The sequence below is a fragment of the Anopheles maculipalpis genome, chromosome 3RL, assembly GCF_943734695.1.
Source record: "Anopheles maculipalpis chromosome 3RL, idAnoMacuDA_375_x, whole genome shotgun sequence".
Lineage (NCBI taxonomy): Eukaryota > Metazoa > Arthropoda > Insecta > Diptera > Culicidae > Anopheles > Anopheles maculipalpis.
Genome location: NC_064872.1, coordinates 32213423 through 32234569, shown reverse-complemented (window position 1 = coordinate 32234569; position 21147 = coordinate 32213423). Strand labels below are relative to the sequence as shown.

At 40.8% G+C, this 21147-nt stretch overlaps 3 protein-coding genes across 3 annotated transcripts in view; all 3 read right to left on the bottom strand.

The window, feature by feature from the left end:
• The window catches only part of LOC126564205 (sodium/hydrogen exchanger 7), a 714899-nt gene that overhangs the window by 575051 nt on the left and 118701 nt on the right, over positions 1-21147 (bottom strand). The gene's annotated exons all lie outside the window — the stretch shown is intronic.
• Positions 8624-9270, bottom strand: LOC126565456 (calcium and integrin-binding family member 2). Its single transcript, XM_050222638.1, has 2 exons — positions 8919-9270; positions 8624-8851 (listed from the first exon to the last, which is right to left on the bottom strand). Exons 1-2 carry the CDS (start codon positions 9268-9270, stop codon positions 8634-8636), a joined length of 570 nt encoding a protein of 189 aa, XP_050078595.1. The 3' UTR covers positions 8624-8633.
• Positions 11208-19418, bottom strand: LOC126564410 (inositol-pentakisphosphate 2-kinase). Its single transcript, XM_050221449.1, has 10 exons — positions 19001-19418; positions 18766-18918; positions 18584-18693; positions 17791-17958; positions 17628-17686; positions 13153-13320; positions 12957-13068; positions 12783-12890; positions 12437-12708; positions 11208-11385 (listed from the first exon to the last, which is right to left on the bottom strand). Exons 1-10 carry the CDS (start codon positions 19416-19418, stop codon positions 11211-11213), a joined length of 1743 nt encoding a protein of 580 aa, XP_050077406.1. The 3' UTR covers positions 11208-11210.

Here is a 21147-nt window from a genome sequence, read left to right as displayed (position 1 = left end):
TTAACTGTCGGTAGCTTGTGGCTCCTGAATGATCTCACCGCGAGAATGTAAATCGTTGATAATATATTGCAACATAGAGGCGTAGGATTCATATGTCATGACTGGGGCTCCCATCCTTACTTACTTTCTTACTTATTGATCAGGCACTACAACCGCTTTACGGTCTTAGCCTGCCGCAACAGAATCTGGAACAGCTCACGGTCCCGCGCCGTCGTCCGCCAATCCATTATCCCGGCCTTGATGGCGGATGATTCCACGCCATCCTCCCACCTCAATCTAGGCCTACAACGCCTCCTCTGTACGTGTGGACGGCCTAAAAGGAATTTCTGAGCTGTGTCGTCCTGTGCCATGCGTATGACATTGGAGTATTGGAGTTCCCATCCCATCCGAACAATTTCCCAGCAGTAAGGACTGTTTGACTAGCAAAATGGTCAGGCCGCTCTATCAGAATAATAGAAGTACTGACTGACTATTCAACCACGTGGTATCATTATGTCTAATAATCCATTCGATGGCCAGCTTTACCTAGTCGGTCGTTAAGTCAAGAAGATCATCGTACGACGTTCAGTGTTGGAGCGAAATCTAGCTTGGCACCAATAGTGTCAAAGAGTCAATGAAAGATAAAGATCGCAAAGATGTACAACTTCAAGTCGTCTCATGCCAGTCGCTGTATCCACTTCGTGGTAAATATAGGCATAACAGAAGCGGGGCATCTTTAAAGAGGATCCACCACAAGAACCATAAATTATTACGAGGATCATTTCTTCCGTTATTTACATCTATTACACACCAGTAATGAGAGTGGATGCTCTTGCTGTTCAAAACAAAGGTATGATAGGCCGGCATATTTAATTCATAGATGACTGCGAAAGACCGTGTGTGCTATCGTGAATTACTGTAGCAACTAAGAGCACGAAGGAATGATTTTAAGTTCTTGATATGCTAGTACGTTGTTCAAATCTCCACAAAATAATATCTGAAATATTTGAATAGACGAAAAGCAGTCAAATTTTACTTATTTTGCCTCTATCACTTTAAAATTCAACTGAATGTCTAGCAGTCTGAAAATGGAATGCTCACTGAATTCGATTGAAATGCTCTGAAATGTATCCGATTTAACACCATTTTGCATTCATCAGCATCAGCAGTTTAACCTAATCCACTCACAGCACACTAGCAAGTGCATCATTTCCGTTGAAGTAAACGCCCCAGTACTGCCCAATCCAGTGTGGTTTTCACATTCCAATCCCCCCAAACGCTACTCATCCGCACAGTAACGCTCCTCTATAGGGATTATACTTTGTTCCAATTCAAGGCTCCAAATTCCAAATCCGCATTCTCTGGCTTGGAGTTTATGATTGATTGCATTTTGCAGGAACGCATCCGTTTTACGCGCAGCACACCATACAGGATGGCGATGAAAAATGATGCAGTGTAAACGGCAATTGACTTTCCGCGGCAGGACTAGGCCACTCCTCGCCCGTGTACTGGCACCATTCATATCGCTACAAACAACACACCAGAAGTTTCGCTGCGCATTTCCGGTGAGCCCTTTTTTTGCATTTATCTACGCAATAAATTCAACGCTCGCACTTGAATGGTGCTGAAGTTGTAGCTCTTTATCCGAAGCGCCAGTTTATTTTGGTGCTTCCCGCGCTTTTTTTGTTGCCAGCCAGCCATCCCAAGCCGAAATGGTGCTTCAACGGAACGATTTAAAATGAGCGTTTTGGGTAGGAACGATTGGATAGGATGGCTGCTCTGAATGCATCCATTCGTTACGGGTTGAAGTGTCTGTGCTTGTTGACCGACGAGCGATGAAAACGATGCAAATGTTATTTCGGCTAAACGCATAAGCCTACTCGAGGGGAAGGTTATGAATATGTGACTAAATTTTTCGCACACACCACGTTCAACAAACACGCAATGCAATTATTGTGCGTAGGGAAAGCATTGTGCAAAGCTGCACGAAAGCTAAACACCGTTGCAAAGCGATTACAACTTTTGGCACTCTTTGGCGGAATTGGAGAATAATCCAATGGAGATTGGGAATCGGATACCGACTAGACGACCGTGGATTACTGACTGTGCTGTTCCTCTAAGCAACATTGCTGGGCAGTTCTACAGAATATACAATATAAATACAGAATTTGACCAGAATGCCCGGGATAGGGCAAAACCCAAGGAGGAATGCCTTGTGAAATTTGTAATTTGTCAACACATGCCACTATACGGCAAAGAGCCATCAAATTTTAAATAAATAAAAATTAAAAATAATAGAATGAATACAGAGAGCATACATAATATAAAAATAAAAATGAAAATACAAAATAACTACATTTCACATTCACAATGCGGCATCGACCCGTCATACTTAGTAATAAAGAAAGAGTAGATAAAAGTATTTTTTATATTAAAAGCAACATTTTAAAATAAAAATCTTTTACCTTTTAAAATAATGGTAAGCTACCAAAAGTGAGAAATAGATAGATGAACTTATTTTAGGCTAGCATATTTGTTAAATTGGTTATACAAAAAATAAGAAAATTAAAATCATTCAAAAATTTTTTAAAACTTTGTGTTACTTTAGAAAAATCAGAAACATTGCGTTTGAATGAAAACCAATGATTCTACAAACAAAATTGATGAACAACACATGAGTGACAAAATTTCGCTTCTCGATCCAAAGGCTAAGATCAAAGTGTAAAAAAAAAATAAAATTTAAAAATGTTAAGCATTCAAAATTTATTTAATAAATTTAACGAAATGCTATCAGAACAAAATTTAAAGTCTATAAAAAGATGAAAAGCAGCTAAGAATAAGAAATAATAACATGATAAATATAAACAAGGAGAATGAGCACATCAAATACAGCACAAAATAATCAAATGATTTGCAACAAAGAAAATCAATAAATTTCAAATTTTAGATGGAATATCAGGAAGACAAAAAGAGTTGATTAGTAACATAAATCATAAAATAATTGACTATTTTTTATGAAAAACTAATAGAGTAAATTGTACGAGTCAACTCAACAATATAAAAACAAAAAGAACGATATAAATTTGCAAAATGATTCATGCTTGAAGCAGGCACGTTTCAACCTACTATAAGACCAAAAAGAAAACAATAAAAAATGTGACTTCCGGGTGCAGATATTTTTTTTTTTGGAAGAGCTTGAAACCGCGTTCAACCAAACCAGTAATTTATTTTTCTATGACATGTAAAAATATGCACAATCAGTCATGGAAGCTGAAGAAACAACTGTAAAAGAAAGGAAACAAATAGAATTTAAAAATTACGCACGTGATGCGTGTAAGACGAAGCAACACACCAAAAACATAACCTGAATGAAAAATATGAAATTAAATTAATATGATAATGGCATCAGCAACACATTCACACACAAAACGAGCAGAAAACACAACCTCACACAAGCACGCCCATTTTACCTTGACTTCGTTTCACATTTCCAAAAATCCAAACCCGACGTTCGTTCAACTTCACAATCACTTAATTGTGTGACATGTGTCAAAACCATATGGACTTTCCCTTCCATTTGCTCATCCTGTCGGGAAGCCTAAGGATGCGTTGTTTTCAAAGTCAACACACATATTTCCGTTACCGAGCCTCCGAAGGCGTACGCCGGGTGCAGTACGCTCACTGTGACTGCGAATTGATGATGGTCGCTAACCCCTCACACGCCAAAGGATCCTCAAGTGCTGTTCTTCGCGTGAGGACTCCTAGTCCCAGGGATAAGGAAGAGTTTTCACATATTTTTTTTTCTTCTACACTAACTCATCTTCAACCGGGTAAGATCACCTTTCATATCGAAGAAAGCGTTCGCTGACCCTACCGAGGTGACTAGCGCTCCTTGAAGAACCAGCTCACGTATCCAGGCAGTTTTCGCACACCGTCCACATAAGGCAACACATGGACACGGCACGGACGGCAACCGGTTAGTTTATCGCCTTCAGCGGCCTCCTGACTGCTGACACACGCTTCTCTATCAGGATCTATCAGGCAGCCTTTCCGAGACACCAACCGTAGGAGCTCGATGAATGCGGGTGATAATTTTCATTCCAGCTGGTCGATTACTTACCCGTCCGAGACAAATCCTTCCTTGGGTTCTTTCCAGTATTTTTTCCTCCCTCTCTCTCTCTCTCTTTCTCTCTCTCTCTCTCTCTCTCTCTCTCTCTCTCTCGATGTATTTCACCTCCACATGTTTGACGGTGCGTTACCTTTTCTCGGACCCTTCGACCCAGCTGTTTGCAGGGCGAAGAAATGGGAAGACCGGGCTTTTTTTTTCTTTCTTTCGCTTCTTTTGTTGATATGTTTTACATTATTTGTCCCTGTTTGTGCGGGTATAAATTGGGGTTACGCGTGCCCTTTCCGCTTGAGGTGATCGTTCGTCGTGATCGTCCTACCGGGTTTGTGCGGTGTCTCACTCGTATGTCAATTGTTCATGGTTCGTTTGCGTTTTCTGCGACACGTGCTCGAGGAAAGTGATGCCGGGAAGCCGGGAGCAATTCGAGCTGCAATGTTGTGTGAATTATCCACGCTAAAGGTAACAAATCGTGTTAGGAATGATGAGTTGCAAGGAGAGCAGAAGTGCAGAAGAGAGCGGGAAAGAAAACACTTTCAAATTCTCTGAAAAAAAGTACTTTGATTTCAAAAATTGAATTAAAGTTTTGCGTTATTTTATTTGTATTTATTTATTTCCAATTAATTTGTCAACACTGCTTGTGATGACTAAATTGTATAAACGTAATAATAAAACATTTCCTCCTTATTCTTTGCCTTAGCCCGAGCATACTCGTCTAAAGTTTTGCGTTTGTTTTCCAATATTTTCATTACATACATTTATTTATCTCTTTTACATACATTTAATTCATTTATTTCATATTATTTATGTATGTTATTTTTCGTTTTTTATTCTATTTGATGTTTGAAGGACAATTGAAGGAAAAACATATACAAATAAACAGAAATACAAAGGTGTAAATTTGCCTAGAAATAGCAAACTGGCAGCCAACAGATAGCATTTAGCTAAACTTTAACCGGCTTTCTGCTATTTTAGTGCAGCTACTCTACACTAGGTGGCGCTAAACTAACAAACCTCAGCACATCTTCAAGGATTGAAGAAATCGGCTATTTCCTTAAGCAAATAAAATTCGTTTTAATTATTAATACTACGTTGTGCAATATATTTTAAACTACTAGTAGTCAATATGAAAATCCTGTGGTAAATTATATATTATTTATTGTTTTATTTCATTTCATACCAAAGGTTGTTGATTTGTTTTGTTGATCTAGAATTAAGCCAGGATAATTTTTTATGTAATTATTTTCATTTCGTTTTTTCGTCCTGTTAAGTCCTGTGTGACTGGTTAGACTTTAGCGAAACCGCCTTACTTAGTTTTATTTTAACGGAAATAGTTTTTTAATACGTATTTTCACAATCGTTTGTTTTAAAATTTTGTTCCATTAAATTGAATGAATCTTGATTCATGCTATGATAGCGATTCAATAAATGTTTTCACGACTAAACGTTTGCAAATGCCATTCGTGATATATACAGAGTAGCAAAAACTTTTTTACAATAAAAATTACAGCAATAAAAATTATCTCCATTAATACATCAGTTGCAAACCATCAATAAAAATCTCATACGGCAAGGTCACGCTTAAAACTAGAATTTCCCAGTCGTAAAAAAAGGGAACAATATAATTACCGAGATCTCGCTTCACAGTGTCACAGAACAAATAAAATAATTTTCCCCGGTTCGTTTTTTTACTCTCTCTTGCGTCCACTTCATTGCCATCGTAATGACGTTAATCATCAATTATGGACCGCTGACCAGGTCCAACTACTGTTCCCCCACATCACGATGCGCCCCATTGGATCGAAAGGATTGAATGATTGAAATTCAATTCGATTATGTGAAGATTTATGACCGACCTCGAGACTATCGCAATGAAGCTCAATAACAGCATAATCCAAGCGCAACGCGTAACAGTATGCTTTTTTTTGCGGAGTGAAGCGAAATTTTTAGCACTACTTTGTGCTGCTATTTTGGCCTGCAGACAACCCATTTCTATGTGGGTTCTGTACCGTGTGGGTTAACCCTATAAAATGTGGCCTTTTTACCTGATTTTCTGTCAAGGTGTAACATTAGCATCAGAGTGCTAAAAGCATCTCCGTTTCAGTGGATAAGCTTCAATTCATTCCCCTACAAAACCACAAAAATTACATTCATCTCATAACTCACCGAAAGACAAATGGTGCCATGTTTAATATACTCCCGGTGGTAGTGCGTTGAAAAAGCTCACAATGGAAGGATTAAAAAGCATCACGCATACGTGTGTCCGTATGGTGTTTTAATTAACTTTTAAATACCTCCGACACTTGTCTACTGATGTTGCATTCCTGGAGCAAAATTACATTGTTTTTCATCCTCTGTGCCGAAATTGATTGATGCATTCTCAAGCTCACACTAGCTTGTTCCGGTGCATTATTGTTTGTGGTATGCAAATTTATACGAGTCGACCTCTCTTTTTTGTGCAGTGTAGCAGGCGCACAGTAGCAGGACAATGGCAGCTAATGGTTTTTTAAGCCTGCTCAAGCCTCAACCAGGGAACATGTCGAACAATTATAATTAAATAAGGAATGCTAGTTTCTGAATGTATGATACAACGCACAACGAGCATATGTTTTGTTAGTTACTTGTACTAGAAGTATATTTATATTTTACTACATAAAGATAAGCTGCTTTCCATTATAAATAAAAAATATCTAAACTAAATTGAAGATAGCCGTGTTTCATAGTTGATTGCATTTCAACACAATGTAAGCTGTGATTTCTCGGAAGCACTCTCCACCGAAGTTTACCACTAAATGGGCAAGTATCAGCCCTGAACCATCGAAAGTCAAACATGCAACTTTGTAAGCGTTTGCCACGCATTGAATGATTTAGTGGTTTGAGTTTAAATTCGCCACTTGTATCTGGTATGAGAAAAGGTGAAATTGTATGGCTTGCCTGAAATACTTTGGTGATTAGGATATTCTTGCAATCATCAATAATCTTTCCTTGAATAAGTTCGATAGGAGAACATTTACTGGTCGATAATATAATAAAATATATCACTCGTAAGAGACATTTTGGTAGAACAATTTACAGCGCTTATGGGGAGAGTTGTTCTGGTATTGATCGTTCACAAACTATTTTATTTATTCATGAGTGGTAGCCTAGTCTTATGGCTTAAAACTAATTTACAGAAAAAAAATCCTTTTCATTTTGGTTGTAAAGCATTTCATCTTACAATACCGTGAATACCGCCACCTTATCCCAGGTGCGCTCGGTTGTTTCGTTGCGGGTTGTTCCGTCATCCTAAAGCAGAGTCCTGTTCAATGCGAGCAACTTTATCGTGAGAACACCTTATCCTGCGTGTTTGTCAGGCGCTTCGTTGCTGATCATTACACCTTAGGTAAGGGTTTTCCCCGAAAATCAAATCACATGAAGTCAATACCTGTTACGATATTTGCTTTTATATTATTTCAAAAAGCGCAGAAAAAATCTTTTAAATTTACAGCGGAACCATTAGTATGACAGAATGGATCACCAAATATAAAACAAACAAAAATACATTTTCAATGTTACTCACAAAAAATGAAAAAGAAACACGATGATTATTCAAACTTCATATAATTTTTAGTTAAACGATGCTAAAATTGGTACAACATTTAATATGATCGCCCTAAACTTACTCAACGAACCAACGTCTCATTTGAAAGCTATTTAACGAGCATGCGAGTTTCATCGTTCGTTGAACGAAAGTACTTTGCGAACGTGCTCCGAAAAATTATACAGGAGTGTGCAACTTCGTTCCATGACAAAGCCGTAGTTTGACTAAAGATTTAATTTTGAATTTAAAATAAACTATCACAACTTTTACTACTAACTATTAACAAAGTTGACAAAGCGTATCACAAATTATAAATCATAAATGATCCAATTATTGGGATAGGTTCAACTTTTAAAGCAGAAAAAGAGAAGTAAAATTATATTTTTCAAGAGCACGTTTTTAGAAACAATTGAATATCTCTATGCGATACTCGTGTGGCATTGAATGGATCGGAAATACAAAAATCTAAATTTTCATAGCAAACGGTTTGATCTTTTAATACATTAATGTCATCTAACTTACCTTGAATACAATACAATTTAGTCTTCGTCACTGAAGCCATTACAACCGTTTCGTCCAATGCCAAATTTTTAATGTAAAACTGAGTGTTTATGTTTATTTTAAACTACTATCTCGATTAAAAGTATAAACACTAAGATGTTGAAGAAATAAAAATCTGAGTTGTTAAATCACCCAAAGCAAGTTACGGGTAGTAATTTTTAATTGAACCTAATAAAAATTGCTTTGATTTTGGAAGTTTTTTTGGATTGAAAATGCAAGATGAAGCCCTATCAACAAAACATGTAATCTTGTTTCACGTTGTTTAACGAATTCATTAAGAATTTCTCGTTGGGCAACAATATAACCATTTAATAATGTGGTAACTTGTAAAATATAGTCCATAAAATTATATGCTAGTTACAAGTCCCTTGAAGAATAAAAGCTTAAGCTTTAGATACGAATATGAAACGTAGAGATAAAATCCGGCGCTCTCGTGATCACGTGCTCAAACTCCAAATAGGACAGCTTCCCATCCCCGTCGACATCCGCCTCTTCGATTACTTTCTCCGCGATCTGCTGATGTTCCTCCAGCGATAGCTCGTTCCGCGTGAGAGCCGTAATTACATTTAGCAAATCCGACTGCCCTATGAAACCATCGCGATCATAATCTACAACATGAGCCAGAAAAAAACGCTCAATTAAATGAAAATAATACAAAAATCCAGTATGACATACCGTAGATCTTGAACGCGTAGTACACTTTAATGTCCCGTGGAGCCTGCTCACTAAAAACCGATAGCAAATCGAGAAAGTCCTCGAACGTTAGATTACCATCGCCATCGCGCGAAAATGCTTCACACATTCGTCCCTTGAATGGATTTTCAACCAGCTCCGGTAGACGTTCGATACGTTCGCGCGGAACCTGTATCGTGGATGCTTGTCCTTCGGTCATTATCACCGGTACCAGATCCGGACTGGCTTCGTAAAACCGTTGGTGCACTCTCAGTATCTCCTTGCGCGTAAAAAACGTACAATCTTGGTAGTCCTCGAGCTGCTGGTCGGTAAAGGTGACCACTTTGTTGCCCATCGAATCGTGCTTTACTGGCTGGTAGTGTAAGAATGACTGAAAGCCCTGGATAAACTGGGCGTAGGATATGGTGCCAACACACATACAGATACTACATCGATTCGCCCACACCTTGTGTTGGAATCGAAAATGGAGCACCCTTTAATGACTTGTTGCTTGTTCGTATCCTTACACGCGTCATACATACACACACAGTCCATCCTTTCCATCATCGGACAGAGTGGCAGGCAACGTGCTAAAACAGTTGGGTGTGTCTAATTTCTTCCTTTCTTACAACCGCATTAGAGGGGTTGGAAGGAATTTATCGTCACGCAAAGGATCGCGCATATAGCATAGTGTTCCTTTCGCCTCCATCCTGCTACTATAAAAGCTCCTCAAACGTCGCAAAACATCCCAAGGTTAAGAGAAAAAAGCTACGCGTCGCAGCAAGGAACCATTCTTTTAGCTCAATAATTGATTGACATGCTTTTCCTATGATGGGCGCCACATTCCTTCGCGTATCGGGGAATGTGGTGTCCCGGGATAATTGTTTCTGCTGCTGCTCCAACAACACAACAGCAATAATGTGATATCAGTTTCGGATATCCAAAAACCGAGCGAGTCTTTCGGCACTTTCGGACGAACGAGTTAAAGGTTTCCATCGATTTATTGTTTTAACATTGTTCGCTAAACCAGTATAGAAAACGGAACACCCAGTGTAAAACTAAACCTTTCTTCCCCATTGCTCCATATCGAGTGTGAAAAAGGTACTGAATACAGTTACAGAGAGAAAATGGTGTCCGTATGTTTTTTTGTTGGTCACAGTGTCACAAAAAATGCAGTACAAGTTTTGTTTTTTTTGTTTCTAGTCTTCAAAAACTCTACTAAACTTTAAGGAATAATTTCGCTAAACATTCATTCCAAACTAGTATTTCTATTCTAAAACAACCATACGGTATATAAAGTCCTGTTTGCGACTGTTCTGACGCTTATTGCTATAGCGCAGCATAGAAAATGGGGTCCGAAACGTCTTCAGTTAACTGTTAACCTGTGCAGAGAACGAAAGCCTATGATAAATCGCTAAACCAAATATAAATACTGTACTCATACGTCTGAGCTAGATCCTACCTCTTAGGGCCGTTTACCTTCTAGCGTTGTGCATGATGAAGCGGTGTAAACTTATTTTAGCAAAATTTTCTTTTCCACGCTTATAACCTAATACAATGTTTAGTACGATAAATAAATTACTTGGTGTCATTTGGAACCCATCCCGGGTCCATCACTTTGTTTAAATCTATGAAAACGTCATAATAAATAGTTTGCAATAAATAGAACATGCTTTGAAAACTAAAACCTTACAGCTGTAGTTAATCGATATTGAATTTTCGTGGGTAGAACCTTAAACAGACATTTTCTAATGTGTCCTAATTGTAGTGTTTTGTTCAGTCCTCCCTGTTCAGACACCCTGTTCAAATTATATATGACATCTTTTGCATGCCCTCCACACATTTATACTCTTCCGTGTTCTCTCCCATTCCGGTTTCCACCTCCTACATTCATCTTCAGTTTGTTCGTCTTTCATTGGCTTTTGTTTCTGATAGATACCTCATTCAGAGACATTTTCACATTATTTATCTTTTTCGACAATTATCTAACTCACATTTTACTGTAAAGAACAGACAATTACGATGCTGTTTTTGTCTTACTTTTCCATTTAAAAAATCAACAACAGAAACTCCTTTATTTCTGCGGTATAATAGGAAATGTTATATTGCTTTTCATTGTGAGGTTTGCTAGTGTGTGTTTGTGGTTGTTGTGTTGCGTTACGATTTAGAATCGGGTTTCTTAGGCATTATCGATGCAATTAGTCTTTTGATCCACTTACTTATGGATGGACTTACAGTATAGTAGATGAAACATACGTACACACACACACAACACCAACCAAACGTTTGCTCCTTCTAACGACGCATTTTGCTTATAAAGTCGCGATATGCTACCGCGGATGCTGCAAGCTGCTCCACGTACTTGGCATAATGTTTCGGCGACTTTGGGTCCAGATCAGTGATCGTTACATTTACGAGAAACTTCATACCCTCGATGGACACGATGTGATTGAGGGCGGCCTCGTTTAGGCTGAAAGGATGGCATCAAGAAAGAAAGGAAATATTAAATATCTTAAAATATTTTTCTAAATTTTTTTTTTTTTTGTGAAAGCAAACAAAAAATCCGTTATACATAAACAACTTGTTTTCCTGCCATGTTTTTAATGAAAAAAAAAAGAAAACAGAGGGCTTGCAATGAAATGTAAAACCCCTGTGTACCCGCAGCAAAAAAAAGGTCTTGAGTTTTATTTTCGGATGGAGTAAATTCTAAGGGTTTCTAATTCTTCAGACGAATCCATATAACCGAAAATTCCACCACCACATGTACGCAGGGTTTTAACGCGTGTATTAAATTAACACGCACACAACAAAACCGTGATCACATTTTTTTATCCGGTTGCCAATATCCAACTATGGTTCGTCAATTTCGAATGGACACAGCCCATGCTGTGAGACGAAAAAAAGGAACCATTTGTACGCCGTGTGTGTATGTTTATGTGATACGCGGAAAGGACAAGTGGTACGAAAGCATAAGAAATTCTCAGGAATGTTCAATCACACCATCCCAAATCCCTCTGTTCCCCCAGAAACCCATAGCCTTACTACACGGAACCGACCAAACAAAGCTAAACGAAAAGGACGGGATAATTTTTCAACCGTATACCTAAATTGTCTACAAGGACTTTGAAAAAAAGGAAAAAAGAGAAACTCTTCTTTTTTTCTTTAAGGTCCTATCCGTCTCACAACAAAATGGATTGCAACTGTGTTGTACTGTTTGCTGTATGAAAGTAATCCCATCCTTCGTATTTTTCCCTATGATTCACTTTCGTGTCTAGGCTCAAGGCGACAGGTAACTGTCCCTTGCCCGTAGACTTCATCATCCTACAAAGAGTAGACAAACCCGATCATGGGTGGGTGCTTTTCATTCAGTAATTCCAATAGCAAATAGCGAGATCGTTAAGAAAAGCCTTTTAAATACACTGCACTGCATCCTTCACAGACTTATATCCCAGACCCCCAGCCAGGCAATATTCCCTTTGTAAGCGTTTCTGTTTGCTCATGCTGGACCTGCAGATTTTTACCTGTTCTCCTCTGCCCGATCACCGGACAGCCGTCGGAACGTGATCATTATCGAGCAGTCCAGGGCCGTCGCACCGAGCTGATATTTTTCCTCCTCGGACAGATATTCGGTAGTGAATAGTTCTTTGGGCCAGGTGGTGCTGTGGCGTTCTCCGTGCACACCAGCATCCTCTTGGTAGGTCAGATACTTTTCGTACATGTCATCAATATAGCTGTACGGATCTGAACCCAATGCTTTGGTCCACTTGGACTGATCGATCGTGGAAATGCTCGACTAAAATAGATGCAGGAAAAAAAGGAATTATAATTAGCAGCGCTTACACAACAGAATAGTTCAATAGTTCCTACTTTCACCAACAGCTGAACGTCCAAAATCTGTCGCAACGCGCAACTCTTCGGGAGAAACTGTTGATTGACGGGATTGCAGGCGCGCTCGTGAAGCAGGTTTTTATCCTTCTGTGAATATAAACAGCGGTATAAAAATCGGTGACTATTTACAGCAGAAATCTCTTTATGATTTACCTTTTTTCGGTCCTTTTTTATGCTCAACAGCTTCCGATCGCAATGCTCATCGTTCGTAGTGAAGTCCTTTAGCAAAATTTCCTTGATGAGGTTCATGAAAATTGTGCTTTTCCTAGGATAAATGATACAAAGTTGAGAGATGTTTTAAGTAAAATCCTAAAAGTGTTGAAATATAACGCTCCACGGCGATACTTACTCCTCCTTTGTGCGACCATCCCGTGGAAACATTTCTCGCAATATCCGATTGTACATCGACTTTTCTCGCTTGTCATCGTACACGACCTTGCCATTTTTCAAAATTTTAAAATTATTTTGCGGTGCACCGATAAGGCCTTTTACGGCTTGGAGAACACGAACGGGTTTACTGTAGTAAAGAGGGTTTGCATTGTTAATCGGTTAATCAATATTGGTATGCTATAAATTAAATAAAATATTAACGATGCTTCTAACAACTCTATCATAAGAAGATCATTTGTATGCAAAAGCCAACGCACGGCAACACCGAAATGGATACCGAGACGAGACAGGTCTCCTAGGGCACCGGACCTAAAATGGAACAAACTGCAACACAACTTTCCTGTGCTCCTTGACCTTTTCTCTGCGTGTAGTAGAGGTAGCTAGGGACCACACACCCAAACAAAAACAAAAAAACAGCCACGTTTGCATGCCTATGAAAGGATCGCGATACGATTACTTTTTGTCGAACCTTCGCTGAAGCACACAGACGACAGGCGAAATCGTGCGGTGATGCTGCCGGTAAAAAGTGAAACAAAAACAATACACGACCTGCACGTGTCGTTGTTGGTTGCTGCATCGAATAGGAATGTGCATAAATTTTCAAAACTTGTCCACCTAGAACAGCTCCTACCGAACGGGAGATTGGCAGTGGATGCATCTTTTTTGCACTGTGGCATGTTCCCAAGTAATAACATTTCGTCTTTATATTGCTTTACAAAATCAACGTGTGTGTGCACAGTCGTTCACGCAGTCTTACGTTATTCAAAACACGATAAATGGTTTTGAAACGTCGGCTGAGCGAAAAACACACACGTCGAGGGAACAAACCAAACCAAAAAATCAAACGAAAGCGACTTCACAACGGATTGCAGACCGCGATGATTAAAAGCAGGCATGTCAAACATGTGGCCCGCAAATCTGACCCTGACAAAGGATAGTTGAGACAGTCAGTTATGGTGAACTAAAACGATTTCCAAAATGTATATTTTCTGTATGAAGTTTGTAAAAAAAAGTGGTTTGTAAACAAAATGCGAAGCATTTCTCCCCCTTGGTATGGTTGCAAGAAAGGTCCAGATGACAGGATGACTGTTCGGCTTTTTGGAAGAACTCGGATTTTCGGAAACGTAAACTAAGTCCGGTTGAAAAACTCGGAGATTCAATTCTAACATTCACAGACAATCTCGTGTATAAGCTAATTAGGTTTTGTGGCATTTTACTACAAACCACCAATTAAATCGAAAAAATCTCTTTAAACACAAGTTTGTGGGTGAAACCCAATCCACATGAGGCCCAATACGTGGCTAAGCATCCCTATGAACTTCTTTTATATTGAGGAGTCCGTCAACTGTTAACAATCTACAGATCACTGTTACTTTTGGCTTAAACTTAACGATATGGATGTGAGCAACATGTGGTTCTTACAGTTTTTGGAAAGCGATTATCAGTTATGCAAGATGATTGTTATATCTTGAAAAAGCGATCACAGCTAACCACCAACAACTCATGATTTAACCACGTCAGGCTTTTTATTAGTCACATACTTAGTCTCAAGTAAAATCTTAGTCATCGTAAATTACTGACGCTCTCAAAGTCAACATGATAAGAGGAATCGACGAAATGCAGTTTGATATATGCGACAAAGTCACGGAAATGCAGATGACTCTTGGATTGGCCTCAAACCACCAAGCAAAGTCAATATTACCGTTCAATATTCCACATGCAGTGTAATCTATTCAATTTTAAAACTATGCAATCCGCGTATGAAAATGAGTTTGACTTCTCTGTTCTAAAGCTGGTGTGAAGATCCCTTTTTCACGCTACCTACTACTACACTTTCTTTTCCTCCATCCTTCCCATCCACTATCGCGTTTCCTCCCCGTTTGACCCCCACCCCCTTTTTCCTACCGAATAGCGACATAACTCGTGTGACAACAGCACACGCCCTGCACACACACGCAGAACTAAAAATATCCCCCAAAAAAGATCATTCAAAATCGTCGAACCTGATCTCCGGTCGCCGGGTGACTCTGTACCAACAACTAGCGTGGCGTGATTTCCTAGCAAAATCTCTACCTTTGGCATCCACCGCCTTCGCATTGTGTCCACCCCCGCCCGAGCGATTCGCACTCCTGTGCTGGGTTGCGTTCGTTGCGTTGGGATGGCAAAAAAAAAACAAGTAATTGCCCACAGCGTAACTGCTGTGGGTGCCACCACACCACCCCATAACGGTAAAATATTGAATGTTTTGCAGCAAAACCAACCAAAAAAACAAAAAACCACCGATTCGAAAGTGCACGGATCACGTAAAATGCAACGCTGCAGCTGCGTAGTGTACAACGACCCAAACGAGATCGTGGCGCGACCGGTTTGTGCGGTTGAACTGTGCGCCACACCATCTCCTGACGGAGGAGAGTTGGAAATGGCCCCCTCTATCTGCCGCTTCGATGCTCTAGGGCCGCGGCTAGCACTGAGTGACAACAACCGCGGCGCGCGGCAGCGATTTATATTCCGGGAGTCCGGGAGATATTTTTGGGGCCGGCCAACCAAAGGCAAAAGGCAATAATTGAATTTTATTTATAACCAATGTGATGCGACGATGCGTGAGGTGCATCATCTACGCTTGTCCTGCTTGTTTGCGTTCGGGTCTTTCGGTGCACGGGAGAAATCGGTCGGTTTTTACACATGCGGACCACCACCACCAGAAAGCGGAGCGGAGCTACCAATTGCAAGAACTGTACGCAAACCTACCGCGCGCACAGGATATTCGGGCAAGACAAGTCAGTCATAATTAATGCCTAAAGGTCAGTTGCTTGTGCCTTGAGTTTCACCAAGAACATGCATGCCCGCTTGTACAGAGCTCCTCGGTGCAGAGGACTTGAATCATTCAAACGACACATTCGCACAAGGAAAGTACAACATCGCTTTACGAAATCGCCGAACGATTTTCCCATGGCATGGCATTGCGGCAACGGCGATTTGCAAATGTGGCATAAATAAAGGCATAACTTAAGCTTCGATTGGTTCGATTTCAACCCATTTAGTAAGTAGCGCTTGGTGCATGGGCATTTGCAGATATTTTAAGGTTGAAATTTTGTGTCACAACTGCTAGAAACTAAACACCAAGAGCAGCGAAATTCAATCTACGTGTAAACAAACATTGTTGCACCTGTTCCATCCAAAGTCTTATCCTCTAGGGCTTATCTTATCAGACACGTTTAATTGCAATAACCAGGCAGCAACATCCGAGTCTAATTGGCTCTAAAGTTGCATAACAAAACACTCCACAGCAGACATTTTCTTTAGATACACACGCACACCGTTCGCGCTTCCATTTCAATACTAGTCCACGTAACTATATTTGTTTAGTAACACATAAAAAAAACAACACATCTGAGGGTATTTTTTTGCGGGTTTTCCTTTTTTGCCTGTGTAGCCTCGCTAGTGGTATCATGTTTATCGTTTTGTGCTTCAAAATTACACACTCATCAATATAAATAACCCACACACAATACACATGTCGGCCGTTTCGGATGCCCCACCGCAGGAAGGAGGAAGTTTGGACACGGTGACTAATGCCACCTGCCGATGTCTTTTTGGGGGTGACATTCCCGAACGCGTGCAGCTTGATAGCACGAGTACCAAAGAGAGCAACCGAACAACAACAAAAAAATGGCATGTGGCGTCATAAGGAAAAATTGCTGAACCTACGTCACACCACGCCATTTCGCGTGGTGGGAATTCGGCTGTGTGCAAATAACGTGCGACAACCAAATGAAGATAAACTCCCTAACCGGATCGTACCGATAGGTGTTGGTCGAGAAGTTCGATCGGTCAAATATACTCCCTTTGTCGTGAATGTCGTCGCCACGCTACCACGATACAATATACCGTTCTCATTTTAAAACCAAGTGAACAAACAATCGCTTGGCAGCAAAACAAGCCAACAACAAACATCATTCAATACATGAACCGGTCAACCGGTAGGAGAGATGGCGGTCATTTGTCCTACTACCTCGGTCACCCGCAAAAAAACGTCCCCGATGAATCCGTCGATAACCTGTTGCCGCACGTTCGGCAATTTGACGTGCGAGCACTTGCTGCGGGCAGCGGCAAGCATCACAAAACCTGAGCAATTCACGCTATCGATCGCTATTTTTGGTGCGCGATGGTCTCTTGTCTGTGTCTGTCTGAATGAAATACGAAAACTCAATCCGTAACGGCTCAAAATACGACGTTGCGCTAGTTGAACGCGTGGTTTCGCCGTTTGCAAAAATACGTTAGGCGCGAGAGAAGCCTTGAGATCGTACAAAACCCCTTCTCGGGCAAAGTATCTTGTAAAAGACGCCTGGCGTTCGTTCTGGCATATTCTAGCTATAACGTGCACGTGTAGCAGTGTGCAGGTTTAAACGCAGTCGGTCCTTTTTTCGTACTTACCCAGAATAGAGATCCAGTGGACAGTATTTACTAATTTTTGCTATCGATTTCTTTTGGAGCTGGAAAGTACACGAAAACACGCAACGGAACGTTAGAAACTGAACTCTATATGGTGTTATACGTGAACATGGGGGATAGTACAAATCCAAATGAAACGACTTACCTTTAAATATTGATGCAAACAATAACGGCACTTCCGAAGGTCCCCACCGTTGGTCAACTCCGGAAGGGGAATGTTATCACAGAATTCGTACGCCAACCAGCCTTGCTTCGGTTTGATTTCGACGCAGTACGTCTGGTAGTGGGTTGGTGTGGAAGAGATTTTTGGGTCCTGGTAGAATCAATACAAAAGAGGGTTCACACAATGGGAATGATTAGTAAGAAATGCTTTTTTAAATAATAATTAATTAAAGCTAGAAGCTAGAATGAGGTAATTTTTTTTTAACTTTTTCCTTGATTTTGATTGCTCTCAGATATTCACTTTAAGGTCTTGGATAAATTTTGTTAAAATATTTTATGATCTTTTTTATCTTCATCCTAACCAAAATCGGTCCTATAGATGTACATCATCAAAAGATATTAATAGTAACTACATCTTTGCATATGAAGGGCATGTTGTACCTATCCTGTAAGGGCCCGTACTAAAATAAAGTACCTTTCGCTTTCCAAGAACACATTTCCTAACACCGCATGCTCGTAGTGGATAAGCACACGATGCTACCGACATCCGAACAACAATTGAGATATTTATGCATGCACGCTCGTTGAACGGAGCAGAAAACAGGACCCTTGAGCTTATCCCGACATCAATTTGATGGAGCAAAAGCAACAACAACACGCGCTCGGTAATTCGTGTAAATTGCCACCAGTTCTTGGAAACATCTCTTCAAGAAACGTGCATGCGTGAATTGAATGAAGGGACAGAAACAAAAGGGAACCAATAAATTAGAACACACCTGACTGAAGTCCCGCACTCGCGTAGCCGGATACAGCCACTTCGGCAGGAATGCTACGTCCGGATAGAGAATGCCATCCAGCTCTCGTACTTCCTTGCCGAGTCTCATCGCTAAAAAACGAAAGTAAATGACGGTGAATTAGTTAACTTAAACGCATGTTTATGCTGTTGTTATTTTCTTACCAGGACGAAAGCATCGCAATCGTTCATTAAACGCTTGCAGATTGCACGTATTTAGATGAGCCAGCTTTGGCGCCGGAACGTAACACTCAGAAAATTGGCTCGCGATGACCTTCGAGTACTTGACGAACCGTCGAAGATCTACGTTGGAGTCACCTGTGTTGGTACGAGGAAAGAAAGGCGTTAGTCCTAAAGATCGTTACAAGTAAAAAAATCGACGTAATTAACGAATAGCTACCTTTACCCTCGCGCGTTTCGACAGTAGATTTGCGCATCCGCAGTACATGCTTGTTGTCCGACAGGGAAAGCACAATGTTGGCGTTACCTTCCGCTCGATAAACCAAGCGATTCTCGTCAATTCGTTCCAGAATTTCCGGTACATACCGGATGGTACGTGTCTCCTGCTCATCATCGGACGAACCGGACGCGGTGCCGCGTAGATCATCGAGTTTATCCGCATGCCATACAACCTGAACCGGTGGCCCCCCTCGGTGGGCTTCATTTGACCGCTCATCGTCCTCATCATCATCGTCACCATCGTCGTTTGGATCATCGATCGGTTCGATTTTGCTGCAGCTCCGCAGATACTTGTCGTCGGACCGCTTCAACATGCTATCGTAACAATAGCTACTGTGACTGGCATTTATTTTACCCATGGTTTGATTGCTGTTTGACAGGCTAGAGAGAGCGACGAAAATACTTCCTATGCAGACGATACACACTACGTTGGCACAAGACGGTTCTAATCCACCGATGAATTATCCTTCCAGACCTCGCAGTACGTACGCCGAATGTTGGTTTGTCCGTTAATATCCGAGTTGGTGTTTGCGCTCCCGTTCAGCCGACCTCCATCAGCTCAGGAAGTAATGATCGAACGGGGATTGTTCGGTTGTGACAACCGTTTCGTACGAGGCACCGATGCCACTGACGAGAATCATGTTTTATTCACACCAATCGATGGAAATGCACGACCCCTGGGTACGGCCGTTCTGTGGCAGTTGCAAACGGGAAAGGGCGAAACACGAGCCGGCCGACTTGCTATCTGTAAATGTGTAGGGGAAACGGAAACGTGTGGTAAGTTCACGCAGCGTATGTCCACAGGTATGGGTGTCAGATAGCATGGCAATAACCCTGGACAAATATTTCGGGAATCGAATATGGGTGGGTTGATGATGCACAACGGTTGATAACGAAACTCCGCCATATCTCACAACGCAGCAGAGTGTGTGAGCGTGTGTGTAGTGCACAAACACAGGTCCTAAAATAAGCTAACAAGAGCCACAAACAGACACATCACGTTTATGGCCAGAATTTCGAATCTACTTCCATCACTCAAACAAAATTTGCACCACCGTATGACAAGTCACCTGGCTGTGGACACGTGAAGAAGGAACACTAGCTTTGTTACTTGGCTCATATCGCTGTCTGATGAACTAGTTGTACATCAAATGACTCAATATGCAATTGAATCACAAAAACCACATGCCACCAACAATGTGCTCACCAGCAGTACTGACTAAGGTGCGATAAAATGTAGAAATGGACGCACCTTATTACTCCTCAACCTGTGTTCGTGTGTAGACATGGTTGATTAGCTGACTCATTAAGTATACAATGGCGACCGTAAGACCTAGCAAGGGGATGGTATTGATCGTGTATGTAAGCACCGTATTGCTATGTTATTGTCTTATCGGGAGAGTAGAATTGTGCCATAAAGATCTCTCAAGGGTATAGTACGTTACGGTTCCATAAAGATCAAGTTATGGAATTAAACGTACTTGGACTCTATCTGGGTAAAATGAAAGATTGTCACCATTGTGCTGACTGATAATCGAGCACTTCACTGTCAACCACATAGTTTTAAAAGCCTTTTTAAGGCTAGAAGTCTAAGTTAATAATGGGTCAATAATAAGGTTTAACCAACTCAACGTTAAGCGTAAAAGTATTATTCACTAGGATTCAATATCAGAACAAGCAGTTATAAAATGCTGCAAAAATTATATCAACATCTTTTGCTATTGGTTTGAAGATCATGAGATCTTTCATTTACTACGTTGTGAGGTGCCTCGGTGATACCACCTTGTGACTAGACGACGGCGACAACCTCGAGGAGTTCTGCTATCTTGAAATAATCGCAACTTCGGATAACGATGTCAGCAGCGAAATCCGGAGACGCATTGTGCAGGGGAATCGGGCCTACTACGGCCTTTACCGTCTGCTGAGATCCAGAAGACTTCGAGACCGCACTAAATGTGAGATGTGAGCACACCAAGCGGAGGATGCAAACGCTCTTGGCGTGTTTGAGCGTCGCATCCTCCGGACCATCTTTGGCGGTTTGTTCGAGCATGGAGTGTGGAGGAGAAGGATGAACCATGAACTTGCTGA